Here is a 26694-nt window from a genome sequence, read left to right on the forward strand (position 1 = left end):
AGAAAGCTTCATCTTTATATAGATATGCTTTGCTGTATTTTTTGCTTTAATTCCTAATATTTAAGTAATTCTTTCACAATTGAAAATATATATAAGATTGTCTAGTATTATTAATATTGAATGATACATTTGTCTTAGAAGAAAATATCTGAAAAGTCTTACCAATGATATTGATGATATTTTGTTTTCGTTACTGTATCGTCACATATCACACAGTTATTAGGCAATAAAACATGTCAAAATATCCATCAGGTGGAATAAGGTAGTTACATTTCAAACTGAGCAGAAGCTTACGTCAATGTAGGATGTTGTTGGGTGAACATAGGGAGGCATGTTTTATAATTATTGCTGGTGATATTTTGGGGATGTTTGTGCATTACAGCAAATATACTGTTGTTTTTTTAATGCAATAAAAATCAACTAGAGTGAGAATAATTGTTTGCTCTTATATTACTTGAAATGTTCAAAGTGATTTTTTTCACAGTGTATTCATATCTTTTCATCTTGATTGATTTTGTTAGTTAATCCTCTGAACCTCAAGCAGTTTCTGGGCGTTTTTGGTTTGTTTATTTTTTGCTCTCATCACATGTTCACTCATTGTGGTCTCAGCTTTTGTTGCAAAAATCCTGCACTTCAACGCAAGACATATAGAGAACTCAAAAATGTCTTCTGTGCAGTATGACAAAGTTAAAAGGCCATAAATCAATAAAAAGAAAAAATGAAAGTTACATTTCATCGATTCCTTGAATCCTAGATTGCTACATTTTTACAAAAAGTGGAAAAATAGAATCAGCATATACAACATTGGGTTGCACAGAAGATCCCTGGTTTGCATTCTGGCCTGGATCTTTCTGTGTGGAGTTTGCAGGTTCTCCCTGTGCATGCATGGGTTTTGTCCAGGTACTCCGACTTCCTCCCACAGTCCAAAAACATGCTGATGTAACCTGATAATTCAAAATTCTCTATAGGTGTCAATGTGAGTGCGCATGTTTGTTTCTATGTGTAGCCCTGTGATAGACTGGCAGCCTGTCCAGGGTGTCCCCTGCCTTCACTCTGAGTCAGCTGGGACAGACTTCAGCCCTCACAATGATGGATGCATATACAACAAGTGTCCACAGGTGTCACCACTACTGAAAAAAAAATTGTGAGTCTACACACTATCTATATTTTGCAACTTACATTTTTAATTTGCTGACATACTTCTCATATCTGCTCGATGTAAACATGCTGCAGTTTAGCCCAGTTTGGCTGAAAAGCCCCTAAATTTTTGCCTTGTGACTCTTGGTCACAAATGAGTCACTAACGGCTTTACAGCTGTGCTGAATGGTGCATATTTTTAAAAAAATTTTTATACAATGTGGTTAGTACAAGGGTTTTTTTTGTTAGTTTTGTTCATTAATTTGTAGAACAAAGTGGCTTTAATAAAATAATCATTATTTTAAGCTTGGATTAAATAAAGAAGTATACTGGCAGCTCCAAATCATTTTGCTAGCGGCTCATTAATGACCCAAGACCATGCCTCAAGGTGTGAATGGCTGTAAAAGTCAGTGATGATTTAATATGGTTATGGTGGTGAAACTTTTTTGGTACATCTTAAGACTGCATTCCAAGTATCTGGTAAATAGCATTGTAGACTCCTTACCTTGTTGGTGAAAAGAGTCTACAAGTAGTTGTTCCAGTTTGAAATAGATGATTTACTCTCTCTAACCATCTGAATTTGTTTAACTGTTCAGTGTTTTTCAACCAAAAATAAATAAAGTGAGTTTCCTTGTTCAGACGGGTCAAATCAGGACAACATCTGTGGAAGTGTCCTGTTCTACAGGTTGGAAAGAAAGAATGCTGACAGCACATTATTGTTTATAGTGGATCCACTACTGGTAAAAACATATGCTGGTTTGCTACATAGCATAAAGGTTAAAAAAAAAGTCCTGAACTGAACTAACCTGAGCTAATATTCTGGAAAATCTATAGAAGTGACATTTCTTGATTACTAAGTCTCTGAATCCCCAGTAAACACTTTTTACTTCTTGTGAGACAGGGTCTTCTTCCATCATTATGAATCACACTACACATGATCCACTGTTTGCTTTGGATTGGAATCTCTCCTAGAATAAGCAAAGAAAAGAAGCAATGATGAAATACTAAGTCAAGTTCTGTATGTGTATTTTAAATTACGTAATAAAAACCAAAAGAGTGGTACTGAAACAGAGCCGACAAGAGAAAGAGATTAAAAGTGAGGATAAACACAAAATATGAAACTCTATAGTATATATAAGGTGGTATCCTAATTTAATAATGCTTTGGGAATATTGCACCGAGGTCACTGAGGCAGAAGGGCATTGCAGGTTACCTCATCTTTATACAGGTTTTAGAATGACTGCTGTGCTATATGTATGGTTTCTGAAGTAAAAAGTTAGCCACAAAAGTCTGACAGTCAACATAAATATGAATAAATCCAGCTTCACTGACTTTTGCTTTAAAACTTTAAGTGTTGTAGCAGTAGTAGTGCATATTTGCATGAGCATTGTGTGTGTTCTTACCGACGCTTACTCACATTCCTGTACATGAAGAGTATTTGTGCACAGTCTATCCTGTTTGTAGGCATAATCCGTATAAAACTATGACATTTAACAGATTCAAAGAATCATTTGCTATAACCCATTTCACGTTACTGTTATTAGCCAGCCATTGCAGAGAAGGAATTTTGGAACAGGCCCACAATTTATAGGATACATTTTTCATCCACAGATGGATGACTAAGTGCATATACATGTACAGTATGTGCATGCATACAAGGCCAGGATAGAGAACAATATGGCTAGCATAGTGGAGCACATACATATTCCACTCTACACCCTGGAGGCGTGAGGTGTTTTATTTAATGTGTCCTGATGAACAAGGTTGCTCTATTTGAATCATCCCTTTGTGTAAATGGATTATTCACTCGTGTATCATCCTCTCGCTACACACAAAAAATATTTTTTCCCCTCAACCTCTTGGGTAGAAGTGTGTAGGTGTGTTTAGTGGTAGACAAAGGAAAATGGAAAATTTGTGAACAGTCTGCATTGTTTGCACATGAAGTGTACTCTCCCTCAGCTGTATGAATCCTCAGCAAATCTAACAAGGACGCAAAGTGATTTTTTTTTTTTTTTTTTTTTTGGGGGGGGGGGGGGGGGGGGGGTCTGAATCAGTCCGTGCAGAACATCACTCTTTATGCATAGTGTGCTGTACTACTGTGTAGGAAAACAGGAAACTTCTCATCATTCCAGTATGTCTCTTCATACAAAAATAAATAATCAGTGGTAGTGAATAATCCAGTCATTTTATTGTCAGAGAAAATTTAAAAATGATACATATCACACATTTCCCAAGAAGAAAACCAAGCCAAAAATAGCCAAAAATAATAGTCACATTTACAATTAAGAATGTAGAAGTGTTACAGCTGAAGAATCAGAGTTGTCTGTAAAGCTTGTTTAAAAAGTTTAACTTAATGCGATGGCATACTTTCTTTGTAATAAGAAACTGATTTTAAATAAAAGAAAAAATAAAGAACTGTTTAATATCATCAGTAGCTCTTCTGGAACAGTAAAGCTTCGAAAACAGTGTTAATCAAGAGATTGTTTTCTCTTAGATAGCTGTCTCATGTGCAGAAAAGTCACAGGGTGATGTCACTGTCAGACAGAAACATAAAGATGATACACAGTAGTAAAAAGTCAGTGTTTTAAAGCCACATCACATGATTATTGGGCCTCAGGGGGAAAATGAACCAGCAGAAGTCAGGGACCAAAGGTTCACTGAGTTAGAGACAGAGTCATAAATATACAAATAAGAGACACGCATACAGTAACACAATGTCAGCCATATACTTTCCTGTCTACACAATGTTCCATACTAAATATTTTCCTATTAAACTGGCACTGGGTCTTGCACTGGTAATGTTATCTAATAGTGCCAGACTTTGTCATTGCCTACTGTACATCTTTTTCACAAAGGCAGGTGTCTAATGGAAGCGATACTTGCCTATTATTGCTAACATGACAAAAGTGTAATTTAAAATACAATGACCATTATTTTTGTTCCCATGAGAGCATTTTGTGTTGCCACATGTTAAGCTGTTTACTCATATTAACACGCGATAATAAATGATGCTTGAAAACAGAAAGGGGATAGCACGCACACACCCCTATAAATGTTAACATATGAAATCTGAGACTCGTGATGCTCTGTAAAGATTAAGGCTCCAAAAAATGTTTCCAAAATTTCCCTTGTGAAAAGGATACCTCTCTTTATCATGGTGCTACTTCACACTCAAGTGAGTATAACCACAAAATCTGGGTAAAGATACGTTTGTTTGATACAGTATGGTCATTGGTGAACAGCATACCAATGTTCTGCATGGAATGTGGATTATCAATCTGATTGTTTGTAGCTCAGATGTGGAGCAATTGCAAAGCTACAAAGACTAACATTTCTTCTGGAGAGCAAATAAAGAGTAGAGATGATTTCTTTTATTGTAAAGAAGATGCCCTTCATTCTGCTGTTTAAATGATCTACGACTACTGTGTGTCACATTTGTATGGGACATAAAACTAAAGTTGTTCCCTTATGAAAAATCTGCTGCTGTATTCAACAGAAGATTACTTGACATTGTTTGATGTTGGGTCAAACACTATGACACAAAAGTTCTGGTTTTGCAAAAACAGCAAAACAATCTTAAGTTTCAGTATGAGCTGCCCTCACTTATAAATGTTAACTTTGGCCAACTAGCCTGTTGTGAAAATCCTTCCCTGCTTTTGCCAAGACTTACACTGGATTCTTTAAACCCCTAATGGGATAGTTCAGTGTTTTATTTTTCGATGGTATGCTTTACAAACTAATAGTACTGATATTGATGTAATGGACATAAGATCAGATAACAAGTCCTGTGGTGGGAAACAATAATGAGCATCATACCAGGCCAGCTATCCAGCTAAAAAACAATCAACCATACAATTTTTGTGATAGTCCACAATACTTTTACAGCAGTATTGTGTCTGCTGAATTAAACACTGTACTACTGTACTACTATTGTATTGTGTGATGGTGTCATATGTGCGGCTTTGTACTTAAACCAACTTCAATTAAAAAATGTAACTATTCTTTCAAAATCCTGTCTTCTACTTATATCTAATGTGGTAAAATGCATGAGTGGAAAATAAGATGAAAGAATATTTTTACCCAAAAATAGCATGATCAAAGAAAAACACCACAAAATGTTAAATAAGTCAGATGGGGAAAAAATGCTTGCATCCAACCAAAAACTTCTTTATGGTGTCAAAATAATCTGGAGTAACTACTGACAGTCAACAGTTTTTACAAATTTTCTTTGAGCCATTTTATATAGTTGTCTGTCATGTGATGTGCAATCAGGAAGTCAGTTGGCCACACAGTGAACATCAGTGCTCCGTGAAATCCGGCGTCATAGTGTTCATGGGTCACCTCAACGCCAGCAGCACGCAGCCGTGTGGCATACATGATCCCATCATCTCGGAGAACATCATACTCACATGTCAGAATGTAGGCCTTGGGCAGAGAGCGTAAGGCCGAGTCTGGAACCAGCAGGGGCGATGCCCTCGGGTCAGCAAAAGATCGAGATGGTCCATCCATCTCAGCTGCCTCCCCTCCGAGTCCCTGCAGCACAGCAGGAGCACTGTAGTTGTATTTCCTATGATATGTTTCAGGCAGGAAATTGCTCCAGTTGACAAACTTTAGCAGGCTGGAAGACTCAGGGTTGTTGTGGGTGTTGGCCATCATAGCTCTGAAGAGGGCCTTGTTGCTAGTGAAGTACTCACTCCAGAAACGCACCATAAGAGTGCGAGGCAGAATGGGCATGTCCTGATTCTGCTGATAGGATGGTGTGTAAAGGTCCAGAGCCTGCAGCACGGGGTAGAGGAGTGCTTGGGCCTTAAACTTAATCTGCTGTCCCGGCTCTTTTTGCAGCTGTAAAGACAGACAGGGAGGGATTGGTATCTATTTAAAGAAAATTGTCATGTCAGAGTATTTCTCAATCAGATGATATATGAAGTTTTAGAAATGGACAACATCTTCTGATCAAATCTACCAGTCATGGTTGTTTACAGGAACAGTTGCATCACTCAGTGCTCCCTATTCGTCAGTCTCTTCAGTTAGTCACTGAAACCTCTGGAGTACAATTATTCTAAGTAATTATAGTGATGCAGAGCAACTGTGTTTCTATATCTGTGAAAAGGTCTATCACAGGCCTAACTCATGGATACAGCAGCGTGATTGGTACAGCACTATGGCTGTCCCCAACATCTTAAGCATATTTTCTAATTATTTGTCAAATATATATACAAAAGCTACTTAATGAAGTAAAAAAAAACGAAAAAAAAAATAGGACTGTTACCTGTAGAGGTTAAAACGCAGCTTCAAACTAAATAAAGCCGTTAATCTTGCAACAATTGAAAATGTGTAAAATTTTGAAACGTCTAAAATCAAATGTCTTAATTTGAATACCGAATTTCCCTTCGGGGATGAATAAAGTGATTCTATTCTATTTTATTCTAAAGGAGAGGTTGTGTAATGTAATATGCTTGTCTGCACCAAAAGCTGCAGGAAAGTTCTTTGAGCTAACACACAGTTCTGTGAGTTATCTGCCTATCTAAGAGTTGCTTTGGCTGACGCTGTGGGAAATCTGATAAAAGAGAGGAAAAGGCATACAAGAAATATTTTGCATATTTTTTAATGGCCATAGAAGCAGTGCATCTGTGGGTAGGGATGCTGCACTTTACATTGAGCCATTAGATTTATGTAATCTAGATAGACGAGAAGAGTATTATGGGTAACCATAGGTCACACAGGTTCACAGAAGAAAGAGGCCAAAGCATGGATATGCACACCCCGAGTAGTCAAATCTTGTTGTAAACTTTTCCTTTTCGAGAGTGACAGAAAAAGCTATACGCACTACCATAGCACTGTCACAATTTATCTTTGAGCAGAGCACACAAAATCAGCTTCCTCTTTAAGGAATGTTTATTGCTGGCCAGCATCTTGACACATTTGGTGTTCTGCTTTCTTGTTTATTTCCCAGACATAGCTGTTTATAGTATCACCAAGGTTAAATTAATCTTTTTCCTGAGTTCTTCTATATGTACTTTGCATTATGAGAAGTGTGACACCTCTTTCGAGTGCATAAATATGTTAGATGTATATCCAGACAATTCCTACAAGTAAAGTGCATATCAAGAGAATTCATCTGCCTTGAAAGGTTTCTCCTGTATTGCTTTTCAAGATAAAATCATAGTCAATTTGATTTGGCTGGTAGACACACTGTTCCCACTACAACGTATGGTGGTTGACTACTAACTTGTAACTGCTTCAAAGGAGTCATAGGTGTCTTGGTGGCTGGCCCTCACTATTCTTGCACTGTCACTCAGTTGTTGAGAGCAGCCTGTTCTCAGCAGATTTACGCATGTGTCAAATTCCCTCCATTTGTAATTAATGGATTTAACTATGCCTTAAAGGATATGCAGGGACTTTTTATAATATCCATCCTCTCACCTACGCTTTTCAATAACCTTTGTATGGACTTGCTTGGAATGTTCTTTTGTCTCCAAGGTGCAGTTACTGCCAGGACTACTGATTCACCAGTTATTACGCCTTTTAGCCCAGCAGGTGTTTTTATACTATGGGGATGGCTAGTAACTACGTCATCGTGTCCAAAAACGTCACTTCCGTGTCCTACCAAACCAACGATATAATGGTGCTGTGTTGTGTCCCGTGTTGCAACAATAGAAATGATGTAAATAAAACGATATCTTTCTACCGCTTTCCTCTGGACGAAAAGGAGAAGATGTCTGACACTGATAAGGTAAGTCGGATTTCTAATCTTAGAAAATACATTTAGCGCCAGGCGCTAACGTGCGCTAGCTTGTATTAGCCACTTGAATCATGTTATCTTTTTGTGTTACGAGGAGTGTTTGGGCCACATTACAAAAGAAACTAAAAGTGGTCGAGATTAAGGTCTCTGATAATAAGTTTATACTTTTAATTTATAAGAATAAAGTCTGCCGAGGGAGACTTTTGTCCCAGTTTTGGGGACTTGGACTTGCTTGACCAATCTGCCCAAAATACTCGACTTGACTAGGATATGGGTCTATGTGACTTGGATTTAATTGAGTCCAATACTTGGACTGACTTGCTAAAAATGTTTGGCTAAGATTATTTTAATTGTTATGGATTCATGATTAGTGTAAAGAGATGCGTAGTTATTTACATATGCAAATTAGCCATGTGCTCCCCGCACAAGTTAGCGCTAGAGTGTGCTGCTGGGAATCTTTAGAGTATAGTGGGAGATAGTAAAAACAATCAGATGAATAAATAAGAAGATAAAATAATATAAAATAATAAGATGTCACCGTGAAAAAGGTGACCGGTTCTTTCGCTACTGTCATTGTGTTTTCATTCGGTGCGCCACGGCGTAGGACACGGAAGTGGTCCGTGACGTCACACTAGCCATTCCCATTATGATGTGAGAAACATTCCCTGCATTCAGATGATCGTCATTTTAATAACTGTGTGACTTGTAGCAACAACTGTCAGCACCTGTGTTGAACTAAATGAGTCACTTTAAAGAGGACGGTGGAGGGTTACTTATATAATTGCAAATTTTGCAATTTATATCCTTAACCCTTTAAGCTTCAGTCAATTCCAGCCGTTTTCAGTACAAAAAAAATAAATAAATCGCTAATATTCTATTTTTAAATTAAAAAAATGACGAAAAATACAGGGAATATTGGACGCACATCGCGAGGTGCATTTCCTTGAAAACGACCGATTCGTGGATTTTATACCGACTTCAGGACATGTTTTGGACAAAATAGTTTACTGGCTTGTGTTGTCTGGATGTAAAAGGTTGGATTATGGCCGTTTTTTTGTGGAATCTTTTTTCTGTGTGTAATAATGAACCCGGAAATGTGAGTCGCGCTGTGTGCGTTGAAGCCGTGTATAGAGAACGGATGGATGAATATTTGTTTTTGTCGGACAAATGTGTTTTTCTCACCCGCTGTGGTAATCACATCTGAAAGTGGTTTATACCGGCGGATTCATGAGAATCTAAGCTTTCCATCGGCATATAGTGTTTGTATAATCGGGTTTGCAGCCGTCGGACATTCTTGAAATTCCTATGCAAATTAGTAGGTGTACCGCCGGCGGTACACCTACGACGCACTGAAGCGTAAAGGGTTAAATAACTGAAATATCTGTTTTCACTATAACATGAAAGCTTTTCTCTTTTTTTTACTCAATCAGGAACAGCAACAAAATGGGAAAACTTACAATGGATGGTGAATACTTTTATGGGTGCTATACAGAAGAAACACATGTGAATGTGTCCAAACAAGACACATGGACACATTTTGTCTGAAGAATAATTACCCAGGGCTGCAGTTGATATAGAGCTGTGCTCTGTGGTGTGTAAACAAAATGTTATGCATGCTTTTGACTCGCATATGTATAGGATAATTCTTGCATTTCAGGGATTCTTGGGAACCTTCCTCCAAGTACTTTGTTGGCACTGTTATTGTAGATTTTCCTCTAAAATGAGGACTTCATCCTCACTATAGCTGGCATTAGATTTCCATGCCAGCAGCAATAGGCTGCTACTGCAGGGTGAAAATGATGAGAAGAAAAATGATGTAGGGCCTGTAAAGCCATTCTAGGCTCTATAGGTTGATATTACAGTTGCGAAAAAGAAGCACTAGAAGATTTGCGAGACTTCTGACTTTACTATGCTAGCTTCCCTAGCTATGGGTCCGTGTATGGATGCATGCATCAGTATGGATCCAAAATCATTAAGATGCATGCACCTTTTTGGACCCTGCAAGTAGTGTTTTCAATTTTAACATTTGCATTTAGTAAAACACAGACTTGTCCGTGTTTGTGCTGTGTGTAAACCATACTAAAGGTGGGGGATAGTATCTGAGAATTTACCCACAACCAAAATCTAGACCACTGTTGCAAAATGAAATTCCAAAGAGATTATGTTGAGCTCTTCACTTTGCTAAGGCTTGCTCCCTGAGTTCTCCATTTATCTGTTCATGTACCTGTTGCCCATCCCCCTGCTGAAAGTTGAGTTTTTCTTCTTTTACATGATCTTTCTTGTTCCTTGTGTGAAATGAAATGTAAGTCCCTTGAATGGCAATACAAATATTTACAGTTTTGTTTTCCAGTAATCTGACAACTACCAACAGTAATAGCAAGTGTATCTGACCTCATCTTATTTTTTTCTTTCTTTGTATTTCCCCTCTTTCACCAACTGTGTTTTCAAATTGGTAGCTCCCTTTGCACTGATGTAATGAGTAGCAGCTTGATTGTCGTGTTTCCACCCATATAAGCAAGTATAGAAGTGTAAATCAGCTTGACATGATGTCATAGTTTCTTTAATGCTGTGGGTTTTCATAGCATTTCTTCTTTCTTCCTTGTTATGTAGAATGGAATACAGCTGGGAACATTGCTAAAATCCTCCATCATGCTGGTGAGGAAGAACATATTTTACCTCAGATTTCAACAACATGAACACTTTAAGGATGATGATTATTCTTGCTCAGATCAGGCCAAGGTCATGACAGTTACACCTGTTTGGGGTGAATCATTATCAAGTCCTTATTACCAAACTCAGGCCTCTAAACCACTCAGACCTCTGGTTATATTGTACATCCCTAAAGCACATGTTCTAAGGATACACACAATCTTATGAAAGCAGATTGTTACTACTAGCCACTTTTAATGTGAAAGGCCTGAGAATTTCTCCTTATTCTACCTACAGTATTAAACACGAGCTTGAAAAATAAAAGCGGACTTAAAATTAATGTAACTGCCTGCACGAACAGTTACGATCTAAAATAGCAGCTCAGTGTTGACGACTCCAGACCCAGCAAAGAACAGGTGTTCTGATGGTTCACAGAATGATGAGACTCATTTTATAGATCCCTCACCAGGTAAATTCACAGGCACTACTGTTTATCAAATATTGGCTCCTTTACCTTGTTTCATGTCACCTACTCAAAATGTCTTCATATGTTAAAAACAGACCTAACATTATAAAGACAAAAAAAAGACTCAGTACCTGCTGGGAGACAGCAGCTGCTAGGTTCCCCCCAGCACTATCCCCAGCCACAGCAATGCGTCCTGGGTCCACAGAGTACTGGGCCAGCACCTGCTTCTGGAGGAAGTGTTTGACCACATGGTAAACGTCCTCATAAGGGATGGGGAAGTGGTGAGGAGGTGCAAGGCGGTACCTGAAAAATCAGGATGCTGCAGATTAAAGCTGAAGGATAAATAAACATGATCTTTGAATGTCATGTGCACAGACATATCAAACCAGAGAAAATTTAGATAACATTTTCAGTGGGATAATAGATAACAAAGCAAAAGTGCAGATTTGTGAGCAAGACAAACACAAACAGTACAAAGTAGATGACCTTCTAATTTTACTGGCTAGTGGCTAGTATTACCTACGCAGTTCAGCCTTGTGTTAAGGAAAAAATGCTGACATTATTATGGTTATTCAAATACACAAATCTTATTTTCTATTCAGTAAAGACTGATCTCTTTCAACAAATATAGTTTCTGTCATAAGCTAAAAATCTAATAAACCTGGCGACGTCAGGAAACATTCTTTAAATGATCTTGTTTTGTAAAACTGCACATATAAATGGAAACTCCCAGAAGCATACCATCAAATCTTCCTGACTTTAAATGTTGCTCTAGCAAATTGCTGTCACACTATTGATCCATAAATTCACCTAGATTTCAAAACTTTGTCTGGCGGTGACCAATGCCCTGTTGGTGCCATCTCTACAATCTGAAACCCAAATGCCACACAAGGCTGACCCTCACACTGTGACATGCTGATATTCCTCATTGAACCCCGTACAGAATGATGCAGGAATTCAAATTAGAGAGATAAGACACGACTACCCGCAGCAAAAACCGACATACTGATGCAAATAATGTATGTCAACAAGCACAACGAAACAAAACACAAAGAAAACCCAACTTAATGTCCAGGTACAAGATCTTTCATCTGAAGAGCGAAAAGATGAAAATGTGAGTAGTGAATTAGAGGATAGAGACAGTCTTGGCAAAAGAAAGTTACAGCACTTTACAGAGACAGTGTTAAAGCCAGACGTGCCAAAGAACAACAGTGAGTGTAGCTGTGACAGGGAAAGGCCCAAATGAAAACTTGTTAGTTTCACTCTACTGCATCATCACTTCAATCTAGTCTGTGACTAATGAGGGAGGACAGGCACATTTGACAAAAAAAATGTGTGTGAGAGACAGAGGGGGGATACAGAGGGATTTAGCTATCAATAATACAATGAAAAGAAGAAATTTGTGGTCAAATAAAGACTGTTATATATACTGTGCTCCTGCAATATCTTTGTCCTTTTCTTTATGGGCAACTTATCATTTTTACACAGCAGTTTGTGCAGTACATTAGAGTAGCTGCATACAAGGGCTTATAAAATATGAAATACTTACTCAACAGAAAGTACCACTGCACCTAGCTCAGTGGCCATGTTTCTGGCCAGAAGATCATATGGGCCCATCCCTGCATAGATCAGAAAAGAGGAACACAGCTCAGAACAGAGATTCTAAAGCAAACCAAGGCATGTCAACAATTGATCCATCTCTTCCTGACATTACACAACAACTTACATGACAGTAACACTAAGGTATGAAAGACAAACCGGCCATGTAGCCTGGCAGTACTTCGGAGGAAGATCTAGGTTACTGTGATTGTGACAACCAACAGATTGGAAAACCAGCATGAGACGTGTCAAACTGCATGTCATGTCTTTATGTTTTGGATTAGCAAAGGGTTACCACCCTCTGAGGTCCCCATGGCTCCAGCAGACGGTGTGTTATTTCCTCAGGAATCTGTGAATGCCATTTGTTTGTGTGAGTTTGTTCATTATTTACGATCCTGTCATATTAGCTGTCATTGGAAGTGGATATAAAGCTGTGAAGTCATTTGTCATATCAACCAAATAGTACATTTTCAAATTATTTTGGAGAGTAATAGTGGGCTTATTGTTTGATGTATGACAAGCATATATACTACCCAGTTGCTCATCTCCCTAATCATTCGTAAAGTGTCATAGCTCAGTGTGTTGAAGGAGAAGAAGGGCCAGAGTCACCTCCACCTTCTGAGGAGGCTGAGGTCCTTCGGAGTGTGCAGACCTCTACTAAGGACTTTCTATGACACTGTGGTAGCCTCTGCTTTCCTCTACGCTGTCGTCTGCTGGGCCCCGGGCAGCACAGAGCGGGACATGAAGAGACTGAACAAGCTGACCAAGAGGGCCAGCTCTGTCCTGGGCTGCCCACTGGACTCTGTGATGGATGTGGGTGAGAGGAGGATGTTGACCAAGCTCTCATCCATCATGGACAACAGCTCCCACCCACTGCACCAGACTGTAGTGGGGCTGAGCAGCTCCTTTAGCACGAGACTCAGACACCCTCAGTGCAAGAAGGAGCGCTACCGCAGGTCCTTCATCCCCACTGCCATCAGACTATATAACACTACTGTGTAGTTGTTATGTGCAATATTTATTATCTTGTTCTTGCACTTTCGTGACTTTTGCACTCCTCTGTTTTTTTGTTTCTAAGAGCCCTGTAATGCTAAATTTCTCCTTTGTGAGATCAATAAAGTCTTATCTTATCTTATCTTATCTTATCTTAGAAGACAGCCCAACCCATGAACTTACGGGAACTCCCCAGACACCAGCCTCCACCATGGAGGTATATGACAGCTCTCCTGAGTTCAGTGTCATCACTCCGGTGCTTTGGCTGGTACAGCAACACCTCTACTCCATCAAACTTTTCTTCTATGACCTCGACATGCTCATCAGACACAGGTACTACCTTTTCTGCCAGAGTAATGAAGTACATTACTCCCATGTAGTCCTTTAGTCCAAGTAGTTCACTAAAATCTGCCTGGAAATAGAAACAGACACAAGATAAGCCACAGAGACAGACACATTGCAGAATTTGCCATTGCTTGTTAAACCCGAGCCATCACTTTTTTTCCTTCTACATATAATAAAGATACTGCAGCTTATGTTCTGTAAACAATAACCCTTAAAATTCAAAACAGAAAGGTCTAAAATGCAAAACTATGCGGCCTTGATAAACAGGAACAGAGGGAAAGTAACAGTTGGCATGTTGTTAAATGTCAAGAGCTCTCCAAAAGTGTTTGCTTTGTGTAGTCACAACAAAATGATAGTTCATAAAAGCATAAGTGAAGTGGAATTTCTTTAAAACTGCTGAGGCAAGCAGTCAGCGGCTGGCATGAGGTTTATCAGCTGATGCTCTTCTACTGTGATCACAACAAATTCATCAGTCATCCAATCCCTGTTCTATGCACCATCTGACACTCATATCTGCCTGAAAGATAAACACTGGTGCATTTTAAGACTGATAATTTATTGAAGTAATAATAAAGAAAGCAAAACAGCATAGCTAGAGGAAATCCCATTAAAAAAACATTCAGAATTTGTGTTTAGCTAGATAACTGAACAAAGCACGCTCAAATAAAATGTTTCAATCGATGATACATTTGATACGAATAACAATGAGCAGTAGGATCAGTTTATGAAATTAGCAATGTTTATGCTGAAACAATATCGAATCTACAAAGAATTACTCTTTTAAACTTAATGCTACTCTCCGTACATTACATAGAACATTCTGCTGTGTTCAAAGCAGTAGCCTGTACTTGAAGTTTACTCCTCAATCTGAAATATTTCTCAATGTATCCAGTGCATCTTCAACAACATCTTTTAAAGAGTTGAATGGAATAAGAATGGTGTTGTAAAATAAAACCACTGCTCATTACGTCACAACTACAATTGCTCATCATGTAATATTACAGCTGTGTATTTAAATCGTGTTTTCAACTCCTAAACAGTCACACTAGTTGTACAGTGCGCTATAGTAAACCACATTAGTCTAACGCTCATAAACTGTTTCTTTAATAGCGTCTATTATTAGATCAGGTGAGCAGGACTACACAATACATGGATTAGCATCTGACATAATCTGGTGTAACCGATATGTATATCTACATCAGCAAAAAACAATAAATGTATAAGCTACTCTGAGTCAACATACAAAAGCCATTTATTTCTGCACATTTCGTTTTATTAATATGAGTACATTTAAAAAGAAACTATACAAATTGGTATGAAATTGTTTGTGCATACACTTACAATGTGAAATGGCACAAATTACATGGCGTGACAATCAGTGTCAGCAGATGTAAAATTCGACAACAAATGATAGAAATATAGTTTTGCTTTTTTCCTTACCAGGTGGCTGAGACTTCTGAAGAAAGAGTTGGTCAGCATGAGTTTCCATCTCTCATCTATCTCCTCAGGAATGGGCTCATAAATGTAATATGCGGTGAAAGAGCAGAGGGCGACGGTTAAAATGATGCTTCCCAACCTCATTTTACAGCGTGCGTCCCCGGCCGGCCGCTACCGCAGGGTGCGAACACAAACGGGGCTGGTAGTTGGGCGAGTTAACAAGTCGCTCCTGTGCGCGACGAGAAAAAAAAACTCTCTCCGTTTCAGATCCGGACGAGCTAAATATCGCGGCACGTGGGTGGCGTCATTTGATGGTTGTCCGTTTGCATATTCTGAGTTTTTCTTCGCCGTTCGTGCGCGCCTCGTAATGCATGTCTGTCTCGTGGAGCAGCAGCATTAATTGAAGTGTCAGTGATATGGAGACAGGAGCGCGCACGCTGGGTGCTCACGAGGCTGCACCGTCCCAACGCAAATTCCTCAGGTGCCTCCTAATCATGTGCACATCGCAAAACGTGTGCAGCCGATGCCCCCCCCCCCCCCCCCATATTTCAGCCCAAAATGCATTGAACGGTGAGCGGCGTTGCGCCTTTAATTAGTGAAATCGCTCCAGATTCTTGCAACCGAGGCACAACACTCAGCTGTCAGTGGTGCTGACCCGCAGTTACTCCTGTTATTCTTGGGTATAAGTTACCCAAGTTGATTTATAGCGAGAGAAACTCTCAGTATCCCTGTGACTCATAACTTTGTGGTAACACTCTGTAGTGCAGCTAAATGGGCCTAGCTGTGGTTGCAAGGCAGCTTAAGCTAATTATATTATTGGTGACAGAGGCAGATCAGATGTCTACTTTCTTGGCAGGACTGACTGTCAAAGGCAATGTGACTCGGATGCACTAAGGTTTTGAAATGCTGCAGGAGCAACTGATTTAGTGGTGCATGACTGTCAAAGAAGTTGTAAGCACAGGATATTAGTTCCCTTTTATGTTGTCAGAGAGCAGGGATTGCAAGATCAGTAACTTTAAAGTTTTGTGGAATCTTCATAGAAGAGTTACAATGCTAGAGGTCATGATGTAAATGACATTTATTTGGGGAACATTTAAAAAGGCCTTCACTGGTATGAATCTCATATTTCAAGTAGTTTTTTTTAAGTGTCAGAGGAAGATTAGGTCAGTACATATGGACAAACCACATCCATGTCAGGGTTTGCAAAAGGGGAAGCTTCTTAGGGGAAAAAATATACACATGGTGTATTCTCATATGACAAGTTGATGGCAATGTGTTCACAAAGATTTACGTTGGTACAGGTTACTTGATACCTGAAAGTGCTTTGGTACTTTCCCTCAGGGTGATTTCATATTGTCAAAAAGAACAAAGTAGAAGGCTGCACTCAAGAAAACACTTTAAAGAAGAAGGAGGGATAAAATGTCCACAGAGAACTTAAGCCATTTAATGTCTGAGGATGGAAGAACAGCCCAGCGCTATCTAAGGTGAAAGCTCTTTCAGAGTTACATCACAATCACTGGTTTGAAAGTGCGTCAGTTTAAACTGCATGTTGTGTACTATTAATATTTCTCAGCAGGCATCATCTCCAAAACCTCAGACACATGCCTCCACGTGACTTTGTGTTAACCTCTGTGATACGATCTTTTCAAACTTTCTCTCAGTCAAGTTGGAATTTGTAATTGCCTGGTGTTTAGGAGCAGGCAAGTGTCTCCTTCCATCAGCCATCAAACTCTATTGAGATGCAATCTGCAGGATTCAGGGCGTGACAGAGGGTGAAAGCCTCTGTGAGACTGCTCACTGCTGAGCAGTGGAATACTAAATCTCTTCTATGAATACAAAATCACACTTCAGACACTCAGGGATTCTCCCTGGAATTCCCTCCCTCTTTTTTGCCTTCAACCACCGGCCTCCACTCAGCTTCTAAGGGAGACCACCTCAGTTCACTAGTAAATCTTTCATGGAGCTCTCTTCAGTCTTCGCGTCTTGTCAGTGGGGAGGACGGGTGTCAGAGGATGAGTGGGTGGGGATGTGGTCTTCATCTACGTAGAGCCATGCTGTGCTGTGCCACGTGGCTGGCCAGCATCCTGCTGCGTATGGGGGAATCTCAAGCTAATGTGAAAATGTCTGAAAGAGTCAAACGAGGAGTTTGAGTGCTGAAGTGTGTGAAGTGTTCATGCATTAAAGTGTGTGCTTGCCTGTGTAAACTCATGTCAGCCCACATACATACATGCCTATGACTGTGTGTGTACAAAGACAAGCCACATTTCATTCCTTCAGGCATGCACATTCTTGAGATTAACACATCTACAGAGGCACATCAAATTCTTATAATTAAGGAACTCAATCCAGACCTCCCTGCCAATGTTGAGTATGAGCAGCAAACTTTTTAAGTTTTTAATTTGCAGAGCCCCTGCTGAGGCAAAGCAACTGGGCTGCATGACAGGAGGCATCTTAAGACACTCAATTCTGAGTTCAGGCTGAGATGAGTGGAAGGAACATTTTTTTCATATCATAATCAAGAAGTGGATTTGAGTGCTTTGCTAACTTCAGCCAATTAATGTCAGACATAACTAAATTCATGAGCATATTCCATCCTAAGCAGCAAAAAAAAACATACCGAAATACATAAATGCAAACAGCCAGCCTGAAACGTAATGTCAAATTCTCTCCCTACCAGTTTTCACAATCTTCAAAAGTTGTTTTTTTTTTTTTTTTTTTTTTTACAGAAAACTTGAATCTTCACTCATGTAGTTTCTTTAAAACTTATGTTAAAAAACAGGCTTGCTGGTACAGATTTATCTCATGAATAGATATTATAGTTTGTAATCTTTTTTATCATGTTATTTCTTCAACAAAAAAGTAAATGCAAAGGCAAGGTTAGTGTCTTGTGTGTTTTTGAATAGTTAAACAATATCAATGAATTTTAAATACTAGACTGTTGAGAAAGTCAATATGTCAAGACATTGGATGACTCCCACTAATGTATTTCACACAAAAGAATCAAAATCTCAATCTACAGCTTATTGTCGAGGCTTGTTGGATTGTCCTTTAGGCTGAGTCAATATTTGTTTTTTAGACTTTGACCTCACACTCAGAGTGCATATTTAGAAATTGTTGATAATTTCTTTACACCTAAACTGTTAAGATGGAGACAATCTAAAGGTGAGCAGCAGGTATGTAGATGCAAAAGATGAAATAGGAAAAAATAGGTCTTAAAAATACTATTACAAATGATATGTACTGCTATGAAATGTGCCAATGTAGCAACATAAACTTGCTGCAGGCTTTGAACCATGTATGGATGAGGGAAGACTCTCCATATTTAATACATGTAATTGCAATGAAAAGTTTTTCGTTTTTTTGTCCACCACTATATTTAAAGCTACATTCATGTCTCTTTCGGTATGTCCCTACAATGGCAGAGACTACAAAGAACAAGTGAAAGACATGCACCAAAAACCCACTGCTGGACTTGAATCATGGTTGCATGGAATGCATCTAAACCATCATGCTAATACTACTAATAATACTAAGCAGGGTCAGAATATAATTATTATATTGGCAAAACAACTGCTGAAAAAGGTGCAAAAAATGAATTAGGAACTGAGCCAGTACAAAGTCAGATACTGTCATATCCCTACTCTGGGTACCTGCCTCCTGGCTGTTCCAGGAAGTCTGACCTACAATAAACTGTTCCCCAGAAATCAGCAGCACCTGACAAGGCTTAAAAAAAAAAGCCATTCCTCGAACTCTCTCTGTCAGCCAACAGACTGTGCAGGAACAGGGTGCTCCCACACCACACTACTGTTCTTTTTATGTCACTGTACTAATGAATGTAAAGCTTCCATTTTCTATTGTATTTGCTTCCTGCTCTCATGTTGCTGCCTCCTGAGCCAGGGATGTAACAGATGCCAAACATCTTGTGTATCTATTGATATCAAGTTAAATCTCTAAAGAGTGCAAAGATCACTTACAGAACTGAAAGAAATTTTGGTTAAAATGAATCAAAGTTTAGAAAATCCTGAACATAGCAAAACAGATGAACTGTTCAATTACAGAACAAAAAAGCAGATATAAGGAGCTGAGAGGCTCCTAAACAAATAAGTTTCAAATTATCAAAATACCAAGCTCTGTCAGCTTAACATTGTATTAAAAAGTATACTAATGTTATTTGTGTGTAATAATTTACTAGTATATAGTGTTTGCTATCGGTTGCTATTGTATCTGATTGTACCCACCAGTACATAATAACAAACACAGGATCTGTCTCTGCAAGAACTACAGTGAAATCAGATACATCACGTCTGGGCATTATTCCTGATTATCTGGTACAGTGTGTTTGCCAGATTACACAATCTACAATACAGGAAGGAGAAAAACCTGTTTCTTTCCCATGCCCTCTATTCAGCGAAGCAGAAAGTAGTAGTCTATCTATTACCTTGACATGTACTGCATGTACTACATGTACTTGTCACGCTTTGCATAGTAATCCTGTGTGGCTGAACAGGGTTAACCAGTTGGCTTTGATTTTAAGCTGTAGGCCAGAAACAGAGCCACAACCTGTCCATTTGTAATTATGAGCCTAGCAGGATGCCATGTGTTGTTGATCCATCCTTCTGTCAATTGTCCAACAAAAATTCTGTGCAACGATGCATCTCTGCTCACTCCATTCTCCCCATGCATGTCCTTATTTGTTTTGGTTTTTTTACTATTATGACTCATCTGTCCAATTTTAGGCACTAAAATCAAAGTGAGGATACCTTCATGAATGATGCCCTGAATAGCTTTTAATTACACACTAACCTTAATGTACAGCAAAGTCAGTGGAAAAGAAAAAGCAAATTGCCAAGTCTACAATTTGTAAAACCTAAAAAGGCATATTGACACAATATTTAAAAATAATGAAATTGCCATACTATATATTAAGAGTTTTACCTTGATAGAATACCATGATCCTTCATAAGAAAACAATCTCTGCCATGGCTAGAAGTAATAAGCTATTTATCACAGCAGGAGTCAACAGAAAATATGACTCAAATTTGCAGTGGTTTATTGCATGCCTCGACAAAGACGAAACTACTTAAACTATAATGACTCCTTCCTCCTTTGAGAAAATCCCCACCACAGTGAATACACAGTGCCAAATACTGTACAAACAAAATGGGGTTTGCAAGTGTGAAAACTTGTTAATCTCCGCAGGACTGTTGCATAGTTTCAGTATTTGTGAGTCTGAAAGATGAGCAGTCTGTGGCAGGTGTGTTTCTATAATTCACCTGATCCAACTGAGAAATGTAATTAGCAACTGATCCAGGTGAAGAGGGCAACAGTGGCCACATGAACACGCTCTGTCAAAGGTTGTGAGGAGCCAAGCTATTGCTGCTATTTCAAATTAAAGAGAGAACACAATGTTCGCTTCTGTTCCAAATTATGCTTTGCCAAAACAGAGTTAGTTTTGGTACTCATCCTCAGTATGCTGTCTGGAAACAAGAAAACGAACCAACATTTAATTACAAATTCCTTACATGGCACTACTCGAAATGGTTTTTTTTTTTATTGTTAACAAAGTCAATGAAAACCTCAAAATCAAAAAAGGATGTATCCCACTGAGAAGGAGACCTCTACTGCTGGCTGACACACACACACACACACACACACACACACACACACACACACACACACACACACACACACACACACACACACACACACACACACACACACACACACACACACACACACACACACACACACACACACACACACACACACACACACACACACACACACACACACACACACACAGCCAAAAGTTGCAATATTCTTTCATTACAATGAACACAAGGAATGCAGTTTAATTTGGGTCTATCCCAAATATGTTGTCCTCATACCCAATTCAAACTACAAGGCCCATTTGTTTCAGAAACAAAGGCAGTCTTCTTTTAAATGGAACTTTTCAACTTAAATTTAAGACCTAATTTTGGAATACTTATGATTAATTTATTCTGTAAGAAGAAATTCACAACATCATTAGTATCAAGCGCTGTAGAGCTAGAAAACCACCAGTTTATCCACTTAAGTGCCAACATGTCATGCAGCCACCAGCACTCTCATTAGACATGTTCAAGTAAATTAATAGCCTAGCCGCGCTAGACAACCCACGGCAACAAATTTAATTCTCTGCCAGGGTGGGTCTAGTTACCCTCCATAAGGCTCGAGGTTGGATGCTCCTAAAACTGGCCGGACGAATCACCATGAAGTGTAGAGTCAGAAGGCAGGCGTAACTAAGTGACGACAGAGGCGCGACGATTCTGACGGAAACAACTAGCCTAGCCGCGCTAGACAACCCACGGCAATGAATTTAATTCTCTGCCAGGGTCAAAAACAAAAACGACAACAGTCGTTGAGCTCCATTAGCACCGACTCTGAATAATCTTTCTGTTAACATGTCTGTAATATACTTGAGCTTCACCCATTGATTGTATAAATAAGGCTTCACCGAACTACCGCATCCTCTGATTTCCGGCGCTCTAAGAACCTATTCGTTGCGCTGATTGGTTGTATACCTACCCAATTGCCGCAGAGTGATTTGATAGACAACCTTTTAGCCCGCCTCCCTCCCTGTCGAGAGTGCCTAGACCCTTGTGCCGTCAGAAACATGGGTGTAGCGTGGCTAGGCTAGTAAATTAATACAATGCAAAAAAAAATAAAGAAAAGCTTTTTGTTTAGAGAACAACTGAAATATTTTACAGCAATGTTTTGTTGTGTTTTGTAGCAAATACTCCATCACATCCAATCATTGGCAGAATTCTTAATAGACAATCAGCCACTTACTACTTTCATAAAGTTCATGAACATAAACTCAATAATTAGGTATTCTCTGGAAATTCCTAACATTACTTTTCATGACCTCTGACCACCAGATCTTCCCAATGTGACTGTAAACCAAAGCAGCAGAAGGAATCTTGAGATTTATCATTTCCACACTGTGCCTCATGATCATGGGACTGGGTTTAAGAAACAGCAGTGGATAAGCTCTTTATCAGTACTTGCCTATGCAACACTTCTGTCATAAGGAATGTTGGCCTCTCACCCAATTTCCACGTGAATTTCTTCCATGTTATCACCAGACACAAGGATACCAAAGGCTATATGAGTCAAAATCTGATGTGTAACAAATCATCTAGAAATTCTAATTCTTTTATTGATTAATCAAAGGATTTTATTACACTTTGATGATTGCCTTAACAATAGAAACATATGAAAAGATAGTAAACTAGGCACGTTTTTGACAAATGGCCTATCAACGTGGACCCATACATCTAGCAGATACCACCACGTCTTATGTACGTTATTTTTTGACAGACAGCGATCTAGTTATCGTATGATTGATATATTTTGATCACAGACGGGCTGTTAGCCACAAATGATTTATTTTTCAGTCGGAAATATTTCAGTGGGTTGATTGATTGCAGAGAATGTTTCGTTGTACTGTTTTTTGTTGAGATACCCGGACTGAAAGCCGACTTGATTTTTTAACGGACGCAATAACATGCGTAAGGGCTGTAATTTCCTTTCGTTTTTTTAATAAATAAATATCCTCTTGAATCTTGTCACACTTGTTTTTAGTAGGTCAATATCTATGTTTTTCAGAATAAAGTTTGTATTGTGGCAAATATAAATTGTAAAGCAGCAGGTGAACTCCAAATGTGGCTCATCGGAATTGTTACTTTCAGCACCATCGTAATTCGTCGATTATGAAAATTAAACCTTATTTTTCTCGAGAAATCATTAGAACTGACATATGGAATTGTTTCGATTATCTCTTATAACTTTAGTATTTTGTCTAAACTATTTTTAAGGCACATTTTCTGAAAAATAGACTTAAGAAATTACTTTTTGAAATACTAAATCTAATTTTACTCATTAGCAGATTGTGACTTATATACATTTAATTACACACTGATTAGACAAAAATACATTAAAATAGCTGATAAGATAAACTTATCTCAATTGTTATCTTTTGTTAATAATTTATGTTGCTTTATTTGACCTTGCCTTAAACTGTGACAAACAAAAGATTTTGGAATGTTTACATGCACTGACATAATCAAGCAAGAGTCTAAAGTCACCAGCTGCTAAGTGAGGCCATACTTAAGTACAGCTCAAGTCAGCATACTAACTTGCTCATAACGTCGGTGTGAACATGTGGATGTGTAGCAGGTTTTGTTTACCATGTGTGTCATATTGGCTGAGCCCATTAGGCTGCGAACAGTTTGTTATCGAGACTCACAAAGTATAGCAGAGTACGATGGGAATGTCACTGTTTGTACGTAATTGTTCATTGTGAAATGTATTTAGTAATCTCGATTCCTCTTAAGTCAGACATACATGTACTAATATTCATGACCAGTTCTCCAGGAGATACAGAAACATCTCACTTGAAGCAATAAAGCTAAGCTGGGAGAATCACAAAAATCAGTTTGCTGAACTGAGCATCGTGACAGCACAAAGGTTGTGGCAATCTATTAAGGGCATGTTACAATATGTCACTGGATGAGAGAAAAGTTAAGTCACCAGCTGGTGGTGAAATATCAGGACAAATAAAAATAAAGTGAACAAAAAAACCTGACGTTTACAAAAGTCAATAAGATTCACTATGTCAGGGCTCACCTGCTCTCTGTCTGTCCTACCTGGCAACCCATTACCTTTGTCCCTCAGTCTCTCCCTCCCTCTCTCTCTTTCTCTCTCTCTCCTCTGCTGTGACTGAGTGGAGGCAGCTGCACGGCTGTCTCCACTCAGTCATTAGCGTTCCCTCCAGATTCCGGGCAGCTGAGAGTCATCAACTGATTACCACACCTGCAATAAAAGACTGGTTCCTGCATCCACACCCTGCCAGATCATAAACTCTGCTTGTGCAGTCAGTTTCCCTCTCGCCACATAAATATCTCATGAAGAGTAATTAGTGTATTAATTTCTGCCTGTCTTCTCCCCTGTATAGTTCGACCCAGTTGCCCGGAACCCTCCCTGCTTCGTTGGATTATTCTGTGTGTTTCTCTGGATTACCGGTTCTGATCTCTGCCTGCTCTACCGGACTCCCCTGCAGCTCTGATCAGTCGGCGTTTCCTGCTCCGTGGATTATTCTGTGTGCTTCCTCCGGATTACTGGTTCGGATCCCTGCCTGCTCAATCGGACTCCTAGCCGCTCTGATCAGCCGACGTCTGGCTTCTCCTCTCCGACAACCAACCCACCGTTCCGCTCACCACCGCCAAGCCTCCTCCCGCTTCCAGCCGCCACACTCTCGTCCTCCTGCGGCAGCTGTATACCGTCGTTCCCCGGCTCCGCTGCCAACTCCTCCTGCCTAGAACCGCCTGACCCTCCTGGACCCAATCCCCCCTCCCTCACCTTTCCTCCATTTGCCATTAAATCTGTTATATCCTGCCTCTGCCTTCGCTGTGTGTTCTCTGCTTGGGTTCCACAAAACGTTCCTTAACACACTAGACACAATGAATACGTTATTAAAATATAATCAACAATTATTGATTTGCATAAAGATGAACAGCATTACATGTTATTAGGACATTCATCAGCCCCAAGTTAGTCAAACCATCCATAAATGAAAACATTAACCAATGTTGTTACTCCATTTAGAGGTAGATCTTCAGTTAAGATGTTGGTAAAAGTACAACACAGAATGGTCAGGGAAGGGGAAAAAAAAGCTCAGAGCAACAGATGAAGCCCTAAAGGAATCATTTAGAATTTGTTAACATTCCTTAATTGGAAACTTAATTGGTTAATCTGTAACTCTAAATTGTCCATAGGTGTGAATGAGAGTGTGATTGTCTGCATGTAGCCCTTTGTCCTCTGCCTTCGCCTTCAGTCAGCTGGGATAGGCTCCAGCCCAGTGAGGATTAGGCGGTAAATAGATAATAAATGGATGGATGAATTGTTTGGAAAGAACATACACCATCCTGAAACTTGAGGTTCAGAGGAAGGAGTATCATGATTTGGGGCTATTTTTGGGCCTAGAGAGCTTACCATCATTGACAAGAAATGGAATTGGGAAATTAATCAAGGCACACAGAATAATGCCAGCGTGGCTGTAGAATAATAAAGCTTATCTTGGGTGATGCAGCAGGACAATGACATTAAACACTGAAGTAAATCTGTTTATTGAGGTGGCCCAGTCTGAACCCAGAGCAGTCATTACAGACACCCTCTGGCTGAGCTGAATCTGTGATCTGTAGAGAAGAACGGTCCAAAATTCCTCCTGAACACTGCATATCTGATCCACAGCTGGAAAAACTTAATTGAGATTTTTGCTGCCAAAGACGTTTCGATCAGCTATGAAGTGCAAGAGCACTGGGAACGTTTAATGGGTGTGCTCGATAAAGTCATTAAATTGTTTGCACTATTAGATTAAGCAGATTGTGTTTGTCTGTACATGTTAACCACATGAAGATCAAATCATATTTTATGACCGAGTAATGCAGAAAACAAGGGCTCACATTTGTTGCAATTGTACCTGAACAGCATCTGCACTGGTTTTATGACTGATTGACTTTTCTATGTTCTCATTGCAGTTTTGTCTAAAAGCTGTAAAGACTATGAACAATGATACCTGAGCTCATGAAACAATTGAAAATTCAACACTTTATAGAATTTTACACAAACATCAAGACGCATTAAAGTAAAACCGATAGGTTAAAAACTTTTTTCAGCAAGATTACTTTTGTAAGAAAATTTGTGAGGGTTTGGTGCATTATGCTAACTTTAATTATAAAGCAGCAATACTCATGATTTCAAATGCAAGTGAATTTAATCAGTCCACCTTCAGTCATTGAACTTCTTTCTCCAGCAGATGGTGCTCTGTCCCAAATCAACTACTGCAAAGCTTATGTACTGTACATCTACTTCGTAACATGTGCTGGTGGTCAGAACAAAACTCTATATCTCCAAAATGTAAATTATTTAGAAACTAGCAACAGTAATCATGATCCAATTGGTTAAGTTTTCCAAATTCCAGAGTGGGTTCAGTGGGTCATGATGGGTTTAGAATAGTGAAGCAACATTTGAACCAATGGAGCTACATGAACCGTGCAAAGCACAAAATAATCGTAAGGGACAACATATGTTCAAGTTTTTAATGCATTTTCTTTGTTCTGTTCAATGGGTCAGGAGAGAGAACTAGTTGGCTTTTTACCAACACTCTTAGCATGGATCATGTTCACTGTTGTTGCTCTGAGTGCAGAGTACATTATTCAACACGTAACTGTGCTTGTTTACATAATACGCATTCAGAAACTATATACGCAGGCTCAAGCTGCAA

The 26694-nt window shown here is 39.2% G+C and overlaps 1 protein-coding gene across 1 annotated transcript; it reads right to left on the reverse strand.

Moving 5' to 3' along the window:
- Positions 1-3303: 3303 nt before the first annotated feature.
- Positions 3304-15858, reverse strand: aadac (arylacetamide deacetylase). The gene is made up of 5 exons (XM_022201171.2): positions 15372-15858; positions 13770-13998; positions 12544-12613; positions 11126-11297; positions 3304-5979 (listed from the first exon to the last, which is right to left on the reverse strand). The coding sequence occupies exons 1-5, from the start codon at positions 15510-15512 to the stop codon at positions 5353-5355; spliced, it is 1239 nt and encodes a 412-aa protein (XP_022056863.1). The 5' UTR covers positions 15513-15858; the 3' UTR covers positions 3304-5352.
- Positions 15859-26694: the final 10836 nt, after the last annotated feature.

The sequence above is a fragment of the Acanthochromis polyacanthus genome, chromosome 13 (genome assembly GCF_021347895.1).
Source record: "Acanthochromis polyacanthus isolate Apoly-LR-REF ecotype Palm Island chromosome 13, KAUST_Apoly_ChrSc, whole genome shotgun sequence".
NCBI classification, from domain to species: Eukaryota; Metazoa; Chordata; class Actinopteri; family Pomacentridae; genus Acanthochromis; species Acanthochromis polyacanthus.

Coding starts and splice junctions, on each gene's coding strand:
- aadac (XM_022201171.2), bottom strand. CDS start 15,512: ATGAGGTTGGGAAGCATCATTTTAACCGTCGCCCTCTGCTCTTTCACC. Junction 13,999..15,371: donor TCAGAAGTCTCAGCCACCTG/GTAAGGAAAAAA, acceptor TTCTATTTCCAG/GCAGATTTTAGTGAACTACT. Junction 12,614..13,769: donor CTGGTGTCTGGGGAGTTCCC/GTAAGTTCATGG, acceptor TGATCTATGCAG/GGATGGGCCCATATGATCTT.